The sequence below is a fragment of the Wyeomyia smithii genome, chromosome 1 (genome assembly GCF_029784165.1).
Source record: "Wyeomyia smithii strain HCP4-BCI-WySm-NY-G18 chromosome 1, ASM2978416v1, whole genome shotgun sequence".
NCBI lineage: Eukaryota > Metazoa > Arthropoda > Insecta > Diptera > Culicidae > Wyeomyia > Wyeomyia smithii.
In genome coordinates, this window is record NC_073694.1 from 196,692,368 (window position 1) to 196,704,409 (window position 12,042).

The window sequence follows — 12,042 nt, forward strand, 5'->3', positions numbered from 1 at the left end:
TTTTACGGACTATTCCGGATCACCCTTTTTCGGTCCCGGACAGTCCGCGCAAGAAACAGAGTGCAGTTTTGAAGACACCAACACATTCACACGTATGTGTCAAAATCAAAAAAAAGAAAAAAAAGTGTCAAAATCGGTTTGCTTTGATTATCGTTCTTTGCGTGTCAAACATCAGGTTGAATTTTATTTATTTTATTTTGTCATTTTGTCATTTTTCAGTAAATTGGCAAATTTTTTGTACAGTAGCACAAACGCGATAAAAGACAATGGTGATAATGACCAAAACAAAAGTGACAGCTACCACTGGTATTACGCACACCATTGCAACTGCTCGGAAAGTGTTTTTTTTCAGCTGCAAAGCGTAGTCCGGGACGGGATAATTCTGCCGTAAAAACGAATTCGAAATAAGAAAACAAAACTGATGTATCCGCTCTGACAGAAGTAAAAAAGATTTTTAAGGCTGTTCGCACCTACGCGAATTCTCATAAGCAATTGTCAATTTATGTGTGAAAACAAAAGCAAAAATGTTGTGTAAGATCAGTGTTACGTAACAAAAAAAAATCTGGCAAATTTATTCCAACAATTAGGTTAGGTTATTTTCATGAGGTGGTGGCGTTACGTTTTGTTACATTTTTTTTACAATCTATCTAAATCTATCTTTATATAAGGTGAGGTGAAAAAGTGTAATGTAAGTGATGAGAGAATGTAGAAGAACTTTCCGAGTCGATGACTAATTTGGAATAGAAAGTGCTTTGAATAAATAGAGAGAGAGAGTGAGAGAAAAGAAAAAGAGAGAGAGAGAGACAAGAAAAAAACAGACAGATGGCAAAACGAGAGAGATAGAGAGAGAAGAGGGAGAGAGATGAGAGATAGAAAAAATAGAGAGAGTGAGACAGAGGGAAATGAGAGAGAAAAGAGGAAGAGAAGAGAGAGAGAAGAGAGAGAGAGAAGAGAGAGAGAGAAGAGAGAGAGAGAGAAGAGAGAGAGGGAGAAGAGAGAGAGAGAAAAGAGAGAGAGAGAGAAGAGAGAAAGGAAAAAAAAGAGAAGACAGAGGTAGTGAGATATAGAGAAGAAGAGAAAGTGAGGTGGAAAAAGAATAAAAAATGGAAGCAAAAGAAAATAAATGGGATCAGGAAGCAAAAACGACATCCAGAGGAAAAAGAGAGAATGTGCTGGAGTTGATATAAAACGAATGAAATAAATTTTGAGAAAAAGAGAGAGGAACTAACAAAGAGATGAAAAAATATTTTTTTGTGTAAATATTTGCTGAAGGAAATTTTTTTCACAGTAATAATTCTCAAGATACCAAGCAACCCGATTCAATTGGTCTGCTAATTTCCTGCAAGTGATCCTACAGTGAAGACCCCTATACTGCCGTTCCAAGCATAGTTGTCCCATGTTCTACACAAACCTGATGCACGCTGGGACAACATTGCTTTGAACGGCAGTATACATCACTGGGTAAAGGGCATAAGTCCTTATAGCGAAAGCTTATAAATCCTAACAACTAAAATTACAAATTCCTAACAGTGTTGAGAAGTCACCATCCCTGATTGGCCACACAAACTTATTATTTACTAATAATTAATTAATTAAAAATTAAAAACAAATATCAAAAATGTCAATAATGAAAGCATACTTTTCTGCTGCCCTGATTAAATGTACTAAATCAATGCAATTTTTTCATTCGGTATGGGGACAAAAACTAAATCGTTTGTTCGCTTCAGTCGTGACATAATTGCTGAAGAGAAGGAAATTTTAAAGCTTATTCAATGACAGAATCAATTGCAAGTTAATAAAATATGAAAAAATAAGCAGCTTTAGTGTGGAAGAGGTAAGCGTTCGAAGTTCGTGTTTGACCTGTTACTCGTGATTGACCTGTTTTACTGAAAGGTAAACGAAAAAAATTGAGAGCTAGTGAAATGAAATGAAACTATACTACTATTTTCCTACTGACCAAATCATACGGTCAGCGCCCCGGAGTAGTCGTCGTCTAGCTGAGTTCAACATTATCTTGCTTGCATTACGGTCCCATTTAAGCCGCTAGCAGTAAGCCACTTTGCAGAGCGCAAACAGATCAATAAATTGCATTGCAATTATGACTGGTGTAAGCCGGCTCTCATGGGCATCATTTTCGTCTCACCTAGTAATCTCACTTAGTAGTCGAATAGCGCTTAACGCACTACAGATCCCCTTTGCTCAGCTTTTAGCAGTGTACTTCATTCAAGAGTGGCGGTGGTCTTATCAGATAGTTTCGATTTCGATATTCTCACGTACCACGGCGGTTGTCATGTTAAGTTTCGGAGTCCATCATGTTGTTGTACTGTCATCACCTGTGGTAACTGTTGGTAAGCCCAATATTCTCGAGTGGCCGATTCAAAGTGGATGGATAATATGGTCGAAATTTTTTGAATTGAGTGGAAAAATCGATCCCTCTAGCAGTGTCGTGGTTATTGATTTGGTAGACAGTAATATACCGTAGTCGCAACAATAGGCGCATATCTTGTTTTCGCACGCCTTAAGATTCGATCCAGATAACGATATTAGATGAGCGTGAAGCATTGTAACGCTTATCTCCAACAGAACGCGAAATAGCGCATAAATATTACTGGAAGTTAGAAGTCATTAACCATCAGTCAATCGAAGCTCGTCGAGGCGTAAAAGTACCGTACATAGAGAGTGCGAGAAGTGGTAAAAAGAGCGATAGAAAGAGTTACATTGTGTAGTGCGGGGTCTAGTCAAAGTGTTTATCACTCTAATAGGCCGTAAGTCGTTGGTCGTTGGTGGCTTACTGACAAACAGCGTTACCTACAGTTGCAGTACCGAAACTGGTGAATTAACACGGCACGGTACGGAAGGTGTCGGAGAGTCCGGTTGTGGAGAAATTATGTGATTGAAATATTTAATAGGGCTATTGTACAGCAATTTGCCTCCGTCCAGTGGTGTTTTTAGTGGAAACTTTTTGCGGACGATCAGATTCATTTTCAGCGGTTTTTTGGTGCCGACCGCGGTTAAGTGACGGTGTGCGCGCGTTATTCCGATGTCCAGGGCGAAATAGTGTTGTTTTGTTTGGTCGAGTTTTAACGGAATCTTCGTGATCATGGCGGTAAGTAGCTGAGTGCCGAGGCGGGTTTCCCAAGGGCTCCTCGTTAGTTGGTAAATTCGAGCGTGACGTGCTGAATTCAAAACATTACAACAAATTACCACGCGGCTTATCTCCAGTACCGGGATGCTGGGTGAAGTAACAACATTTGTCAGGACTTCTTGTTAGCTAGTGAACCGTACCGAAACCGGTCCCGTGATGTGTGATGACGGATAATCTCGCAAAAATTGATTGCCGTGAAATTGGGAGCCGAACATCGAATTTTTTGCCCCTCCATCTAATAGGGCGAAAAAAAAAACAGATTGTACATGTGTTGAATCAATCAATCAAACGCTGATAAACAATCTATTGAAATTGAGCTTGATGCGAAGTACCGACCGATGGCTGAGTGATTATTTGTAGTCAGATGATCGCTTCGGAGGGTATTTGTTCGTACGTTTTTAGATAAGTTAAGTGCTAGATTGACGAGCTTTGCTGGACAGTATATTGAAGCTTTTACAATTCAAACATATTGTTTTGACGAAAATTGCAAGAGCCGTAAAATCTAAAATCAAAAGTACTGCTGCTTGAATGATTGCTAACTTTGATGACCAAACGAAAATTCGACACTCGTACGTGTTTTTCCGGAATTTCAACAATTCAATTTGTATAATGTGGCCTCACCTACGTTATGTGCGCAAGAGCTTCGAGTCGCGTTATATGTTAAGGTATATGATTGACAATTGTGAATATGAAATCGCCTAAAACGATTGTATTTTATTTTATCTCATTGAATCAATATATACCTAGTTCTTTGTTCCAATTTGTACATCGGTAATACAGAAAATTTACGATTCACAACAAATTGATTCGTGTAGGGCACTACATATTTTCTTCAATCCGAACACAACAACACAAAACAACTGTAAATATCCAAATTAAGGTTTCAATCAATTTTGAGTTCTCAAATACAAAAATTACTTAACGTTATGATTCGTTATTAATATGGACGGACGTTGAGTTATTATAAAATTACCAAATTTAAGAAGCATCACAAACAACATTTTAATTTTTTTTATCTGTTGGCATTACGATGTACATCGAACTTTTTAAAGAAATCTTTTGCAATGCGTGTGGTTTTTTAGCGATTCATTCCATTATGTTATTATTGATTAACCCTGCTCTTTGAATGGAAATATTAAGTTTTCGGTTCTTCAATTGAACTGAAATATTGACTAGAGAGCACTTATCCTAGAGACCGATATCGTCAGAAAATGGTAGTGTTTCGATGAAGGCAAAAATTGACCAATAAAGCTTTACTTGGAGTTGGAGTTCAATCCACGTTGAATCCAATCGACTATTTCAATTACTAGTCTAACGTAAAACGAACGATCAGATAAATTTTCCATTACTAGCATGTCTACCTCGAAAATAGCTATTCATACCCAGTGTTATATACGGCTTCAAAGGTAACATTTTCTACAGGCAGAAATATTATTAGAAATATAAAAGGTTTATTTCTGTGTTTTTAAGTGGTTAACCAAAATAGTTTTATTTATTTATTTCGTCAAACAAAAGTAGACTACATACAGGGGGTAGACAAAATGATTGAGACAGGCAGAATTTTGTCATTCTTCAAATAGCCAGAACTTCACGAAAAATGAATCAATTTTGATGAAACCAGTTTCATTTTCCTGTTAAACTATTCTTGTTTCCAAAAATTACTAGGGAATTTGACGGTACCAACGGAAACCGGAAATATTCCGGATTTTAAGAGTGTGTGTCGGTCGAAATGTGCATTCTTTCAACGCATATAACTTTTTCTGACATCTTGTTTCTTTCAGTTTTATATGTTTACAATAAACTAGAATTCATTCCGAGTTCATTGGTACCCAAAGGTTGAAAATCCGTCGAGAAACCAACGAGATATGAGTTAATTAAGTATGGATGTTTTTATCAATTTTTTCTCTTGTTGCGTAACAAGAGGGCTGAGAAACGCACCAAAAGAATAGAAAAGAACAAAACATAACAAGGAAAGCAAATGTCTCTATAATTCAGAAAAAAAAACGAAAGCAATAAAATCATTACTATGAATGACTGAAAACACGCCAGAAAAGCAACACAATATATTCCAAAGTCCACTCTAAAAAGACTTTGATTTATGAAATAGTTGTAAACCGCTCGAAGAAACCAAAAAAGAGACAAAAAAGAAAAGGGTTCAATTATGGTAGCAAGCTTCGGTAAAAGCTTGAAAGATGGAATTTTTTCTGCAAGAAGAAAAACATTGAAAAACAAATACGCCAAGTTTAAAATGACGCTACGAGTAGCATACTGACTGGAAACATTTTAACAAAAAAAAATCAACAGAACAGAAAAATTTAGCCTAACATTAACTTCACGTCAGAAAAAGCTCGAAAACCACAATCAAAAGTTCATCCTAAATTAATATCAAAAATTTTTGAAACGTCTGAAAAAAGTAAAATAAGCATACAAAAGTTTATCTAGGAAAACATTCCTGTAATCCAGAAGAAGTCGGAGAGAAAATAATCCTGAATATAACCTTAAGTGACTAAAAACAAGTTGAGGTAAAACAAAAAATTAAAATTGTATCTGAAAGTAAGAAAATATTGAAAGTGAAAACAACTTTCTAAACAAAAAAAAGGTTAATATAGTCCAATAAATGAAAATTACTTTGAAAACAGTTGAGGCCGAAAATAAAAATGAAATTCAAATAGTAAAGTTTACATATGATGTCGATTGTTATTTCAAAAATTTCTCATCATGTATTCTCGATAGCAACTTCCAATGACTTTCATTTTGTTTCCTTTATAAAGTAGAAAAAACATGCCAATTTTCATGAAAATCGATTCAGTTTTCACAAAGTTATATCAATTTTAGGTTTTTAGCAATTTTTGGACATCAATTTTTGACGTGCTTTTTTACCCCACTTACCCCTTTTCAAAAAATCTGACATTATGCAAAACATTGTTCTATTATATGCATAAACAAACCCTGAAAGTTTCAGTCCGATCGGAGAACCTCGATACAACCTCCCTTGTAAAGGTGGTTGCGGTTCTCGCGAACTGGCTTTTATGATTTTGTGTTGCCGATGAGGAAAACCGCTATTGAATTATCGGTTTTGGATTTATGGCCGGATATTCCTGTGGCCATGATCAATGCAGTTCTTAGAACCACAAGCAGGCCTGTCCCGGTTGTGTTCAGGATACTCCCAGGTTATTGCAGCAAAACTCATCAAGCGAAATCAATAACGACTTGAAATCCGCAAAGTAGCCCATTAGTGACCATATCGAGCGTCTAGGTCGTTATAGGTCGCTCAAGATCTAGAAAAAAAAAATTATAAGTGTTGTCAAAATCAAACAGGGTCTGTATATGTAACACTTCAATTCTTAATAATATTTAAGATAACAAGAACAGAATGAAATCATATTTTATTCATTATTTTCTGGAAAATATTTCCCCTAATCTCTCGAAGCAAAAACTGTCTCTCTGATGGTCCATTCATCTCACTTTGTTAATTAAATTGATGGTGGGTTTTATTTCGTTTTTCGATCTTCGAGATAATTAATATTACATAATTTATTATTACGTATATATGAATAACAAACGCCGCAATAGTCTAAAGACAATTTTTTTCGTCGGCGCATGTATTGTGTATCATATATTATAATACGAAACTCACTGTTCTAGATGAGAGATATTAAAAATTTGAAAAAAATAACATGGCTCGATTATCCGGAGGATTCGATTATCCGGAGCGAAATGTTTTTCAAAACTCCGGATAATCGAGTCCGACTTGTAATAAGTTTGCTACACGTAAGGGTAACAATATCGCTTGCCGATATATTCGATGTCTGTTTGGAAAACACCGCGTGCCGGTAGACGATAACTACGTGCTGCTTGTCATTGTTTCGTACCATTTCAAATTCGGGCTAGCAGCAGCTAGTGAATGGTAAACTATTGCGGCGCTTTATCAGCCGCTTAAGGGTGAACATTTAGCTTCCCATTAAATAATTCGCTGTTACGGTATGATTTACGTGATGTCAGTAATAAATTTAGTTGTGTTTAGTTTTACCTACCTAAAGTTTCAGTTTGTTACTTTCAAACGCCGGGTGGCTTTAAGTTTTGCTTTATCAGCTTGGTTATTCAATAGTTATGTCGAATTAGTTGTATTATGTATAACTTAAACGATGTAATAATTTTTCTAAGTGAAGAAGTACACATGTTTTACGTTTTTCTAACCTATTTTTCCTGTGTATTTTATCATTTTGTTAGCTCCTTCCGATACTCATCTGCCTGCTGCCGCTGACTTTAGCAGTTCCTCAGGTGGTAGTTCAAAAAAGTGCGTTGAGTGATGAAGAGATTGCCGCAGTGCTGCAGCAGTACGATGAAGAAGTTCGCCCGTTCTGTAACCGTCAGGTCACTGCCAACTGGAATGTTGCTACTAACACGGAAGATGAAGCAGCACAAGAAGAGCAGGTAAGATTCTACCCGTTCGAGGGCCAATATGTTGAACGGAAATTACTACCAATGATACTTTAGAGCTAGTTTTTGCCTAGAAACATCAGTTTAAAATCATTTCCTCATTATTTTACTTCAAATCTGCCGTAGGCATCCAAACTGTAAGCATTTTTGAGACCATGAGTTAGTTATTGAGTCAATTTAAATTAATTTTAATTTAAATTCGTTTCACAGCACACTTTCGGGCATATGTTTTTGCCAGAAAATGTGACTCATGGATGGGAAAATTTCTACTATTCACTTACCGATTGTTATGATAACTGAATTGCATTGAAAATCAATCAAAACCTAGCATTGTTGTTAGAACGATGTGATTAAGCTTCGAATAAAAATAGCCCTCGCTGTCAATTTTGACTGAATAATGGAATTTATTATCTGGAAGCTGGCGATTACACTGTTAGAATCAATAAAATAGTCATTCACGAAATAGATTAGACTTTCTATTATGTGCTTATTTAAAATGTGAGGGTACACTGAAGAAAGTTGTTTACAAGTTTCTATTAGGTAAACAAACTACTTTATACTTCTATCAGTTTATTAAATTGCTTTGGATTGATAAAAATAACTAAATCAAATCCACAGAACTCAGCCACTCTGGCCTACGCGAAGTTCCGCAGCGATTACTACAAGCAGTACTTCAAGGACGCGGTGGTGGAGAACTACCAGGACGAGAAGGTCCGAAAGCAGCTCCGCCTGTTGAAGGATCTGGGAACGGCGGCGTTGCCGGAAAGCGAACTCGAAGAGTACAATAAAGTTATGCGGCGGCTAGATACGACCTACCAGCTGGCGGAAATCTGTCCGTACACCAATCAGGAGTGCAAGGAGGGTGACCCGAAGTGGACTCTTGATCCGGAGATGGAGCAGGTGCTTGCCAGCTCGACTGATTACGATGAGTTGAAATACGTTTGGCAGCGCTGGCGGGAGGAATCGGGCGGGAAAATGCGTACGGATTATCAACAGTACGTGGAGTTTGTGAATAAAGCGGCCGAACTTAACGGATACAGCGATTATGGGGAACTGTGGCGGGCGCGGTATGATGATGATGATCTTCGGGGCACGCTGGAGCGACTGTGGGCGGAAGTCGAGCCTTTGTACAATGAGCTGCACACGTATGTGCGGTACAAGCTGCTGGATTTGTACGGTGAGTGAGTTCAAGCAATTGTAGGTTGGTAAGAGATATAATTTTCTTTGTTTTAGGGGATAAAATGGATAGTGACAATAAGATGATACCGGCGCATCTGCTGGGCAATATGTGGGCCCAGTCGTGGGTGAATCTTTACGATCGGATTAAACCCTTCCCGGAGGCCAGTCTGGTCGATGTAACCGCCAAAATGAAGGAGTTGGGTTTCAACGCTACCAAAATGTTTGAGATGTCGGACGAATTTTACCAAAGCTTAGGCTTACCGAGTAGTGCAATGAGTTACGGTCCGAAGGCCATTATCGAGAAACCTGAGCAAAAAATGGTTTGTCATGCGTCGGCATGGGATTTCTGTGATGGCGAGGATTTTCGCATTAAAATGTGCACCAGTGTTAATATGGAAGATTTTATTACGGTTCACCATGAGATGGGTCATATCATGTACTACATTCTGTATAAGGATCAGCTGCAATTGTTTAAAACGGGAGCAACTCCTGCATTCCACGAAGCGGTCGGAGATACGATTGCGCTTTCTGTGGCGACCCCGCAGCATTTACAGAAGGTGGGATTGCTGGAAGATTACGCTGACAGTGAAGCTGACAACATCAATGCACTGTTTGAAATGGCTCTGGAGCGTGTGGCCTTCTTACCATTCGGGTATTTAATCGATATGTGGCGCTGGGATGTATTTAGTGGAGCAGTGAACGGAAGCAACTGGAACAGCCACTGGTGGAGTCTGCGGGAGAAGTATCAAAAGGTATACGCACCGGTAACCCGAACGGAGGACGACTTCGATCCAGGGGCAAAATATCATATTCCAGCAAACTCGCAGTATATCGCGTACTTCTTGGCGCACATTTTGGAGTTCCAATTCTATCGATCGCTTTGCATTGAAGCAGGCCAATACGATCCTTCCAACAGCACCTCTGACCCGTTGCACAAATGTGATTTCTACAATAGCAAAGCCGCCGGTAATAAGCTCAAGGAAGGGCTATCTCTTGGATACAGTGAAGATTGGACGTTCGCTCTAGAGAAACTGACAGGTGAGCGGAAAATCAGCGGCCAGGCTCTGCTTGAATACTTTGCACCGTTGTATACATTCTTGCAACAGGAGAACCGAAAGCTTAAAAACGCCGAAATGGAGTCCATCATCGAAAAGTACAACGATCAGTACGAGGTTGCTTGCAATCGACAGGTGAAGGCTCAGTACGCTACTCAGGTCGATGTTGGTAACATAACGCTACTGCAGGAGCTGACACAAATTCTCAACGAAAACACCGCCTTTGTGCTGGAGAACTTTGAAAAATATTTCGCCAATGTTGAAATTACAGACTACGATAAGGCGGAAATTCGTCGGCAGTTACAGTATCTGACACAGATTTCGGTTAATCGGCTTCCTTCTGAGGAATTCAATGCGGTACGTTGGTTCAAATGTGTTTAGTTTTTTCCTAAAGGTCATTTCAAAGAATTCTCTTTATTTTTCAGTTGAATAGTGCCCTTGGTCGAATGCAGAACATATACAGCACTACTCTAATTTGTCCGTACAATGACCAGAACTGTTCGGAAGCCACCCTGAGCTTGGATCCGGATCTGTACGGAGTACTGGCTAGCTCACAGGATTACGATGAGCTGCTGTACGTTTGGAAGGAATGGCGCGATAAAACGGGACGGCTGATGAAGAACGATTACGCAGAATACGTGAAGTATATGAACAAAGCAGCCGGAATTGCAGGAACTGACGACATGGGAGAATTGTGGAGATCGTCCTTCGAAGAGGATAATTTTGTCGAGAATATGAAACAGTTGTGGGAACAATTGAAACCATTCTATGGCGAATTGCACAAATACGTGCGTCGCAAATTGATGGAAATCTACGGTGACAAGATGGACGCTGAAAACCCAAATATTCCGGCTCACTTATTGGGTAATATGTGGGCCCAATCATGGGTCAACTTGTATGAACGTACAAAACCGTTCGAGAATGCATCTGACTTGGACATTACTAAAGCATTAGTAGCAAAAAATTTCACCATTAGGCAACTGTTCGAAATATCTAACGATTTCTACGTTGGTCTGGGACTTCCTGACAATAGTATGAGTTACAACGAGAGCCTTGGAGCGGTGATCGAGAAACCCACGGATCGTGTAGTAACTTGTCACGCTTCGGCATGGGATTTCTGCGATCGAGTGGATTTCCGCATCAAGATGTGCACCCGTATGAACATGGAGGACTTTGTTACAATTCATCACGAAATGGGCCACATCAACTACTACATTCTGTACAAAGATCAACCGATAGCCCTGAGAGCAGGTGCCAATCCAGGGTTCCATGAAGCTGTTGGTGACACGATCGCGTTATCGGTAGCAACGCCGAAACATTTCAGCAAGATCGGGCTGCTGGAAGATTATGTCGATAGTCACGAGAATGATATCAACGCACTCTACCTGAAGGCACTGGATCGAGTGGCATTTTTGCCTTTCGGCCTGTTGATCGACATGTGGCGTTGGGAAGTATTCGCTGGTGAGGTCGATTTTGCGGATTGGAACAAACGCTGGTGGGAGCTCAGAGAGGAATATCAGATGATTTCGGCCCCAGTCGAGCGAGATTTGGATGCTTTCGACCCAGGTGCAAAGTATCATATACCCTTCGACAGTCAGTATATTTCGTAAGTTGATTTCAATATTACGATTCTAGGTGAATTTAATTTTATTGTATTTCTGACAGATACTTCATTGCTCACATTCTGGACCTACAGCTGCATAAAGCACTCTGCCAAGTAGCCGGTGAATATGAGCCCAATAACTCGGAGAAACCTTTGCACAAATGTGACATTGATGGATCCACGGCAGCCGGTGATCGTTTACGGGCTGGCTTGCAGCTGGGTCGCTCCGAACACTGGTCGGAGGCGTTGCGGGCTATGACCGGCGAGACAGAACTGAAGACGGATGCTCTGTTAGAATATTACGCACCACTGTACGAGTTCCTAAAGGAGGAGAATGAAAAGGCCGAGAAAGGAGCGGCTGCCGCAGTCGCTCTGTCGACTTCTCTGATTGTAGCAATGACCGGCGTCAGTTTACTGTTGAGATTATTTTAGACTCTTAATGTGCGAATAAACGGTGACCCATATCGTGAGCGCAGTTAATGTTTACGATTGTGAGTTAAATTATTGGTCAACGATCTTGGCGTCGCTCTACGTCTTCAACATATTTGCAATCGTATACTTTCTCTCTTTCTCTCTATCTCTCTCTCTCTCGATTGTTTGAAGAGAAAAGAATAGCTAGT

The 12,042-nt window shown here is 39.4% G+C and overlaps 1 protein-coding gene across 1 annotated transcript; it reads left to right on the forward strand.

The window, feature by feature from the left end:
* The first annotated feature begins 2,232 nt into the window (after positions 1 to 2,232).
* LOC129734015 (angiotensin-converting enzyme-like) lies at positions 2,233 to 11,908 on the forward strand. Its single transcript, XM_055695710.1, has 6 exons — positions 2,233 to 3,106; positions 7,376 to 7,579; positions 8,204 to 8,762; positions 8,819 to 10,176; positions 10,245 to 11,425; positions 11,485 to 11,908. Exons 1-6 carry the CDS (start codon positions 3,101 to 3,103, stop codon positions 11,852 to 11,854), a joined length of 3,678 nt encoding a protein of 1,225 aa, XP_055551685.1. The 5' UTR covers positions 2,233 to 3,100; the 3' UTR covers positions 11,855 to 11,908.
* The last annotated feature ends 134 nt before the right edge of the window (positions 11,909 to 12,042 follow it).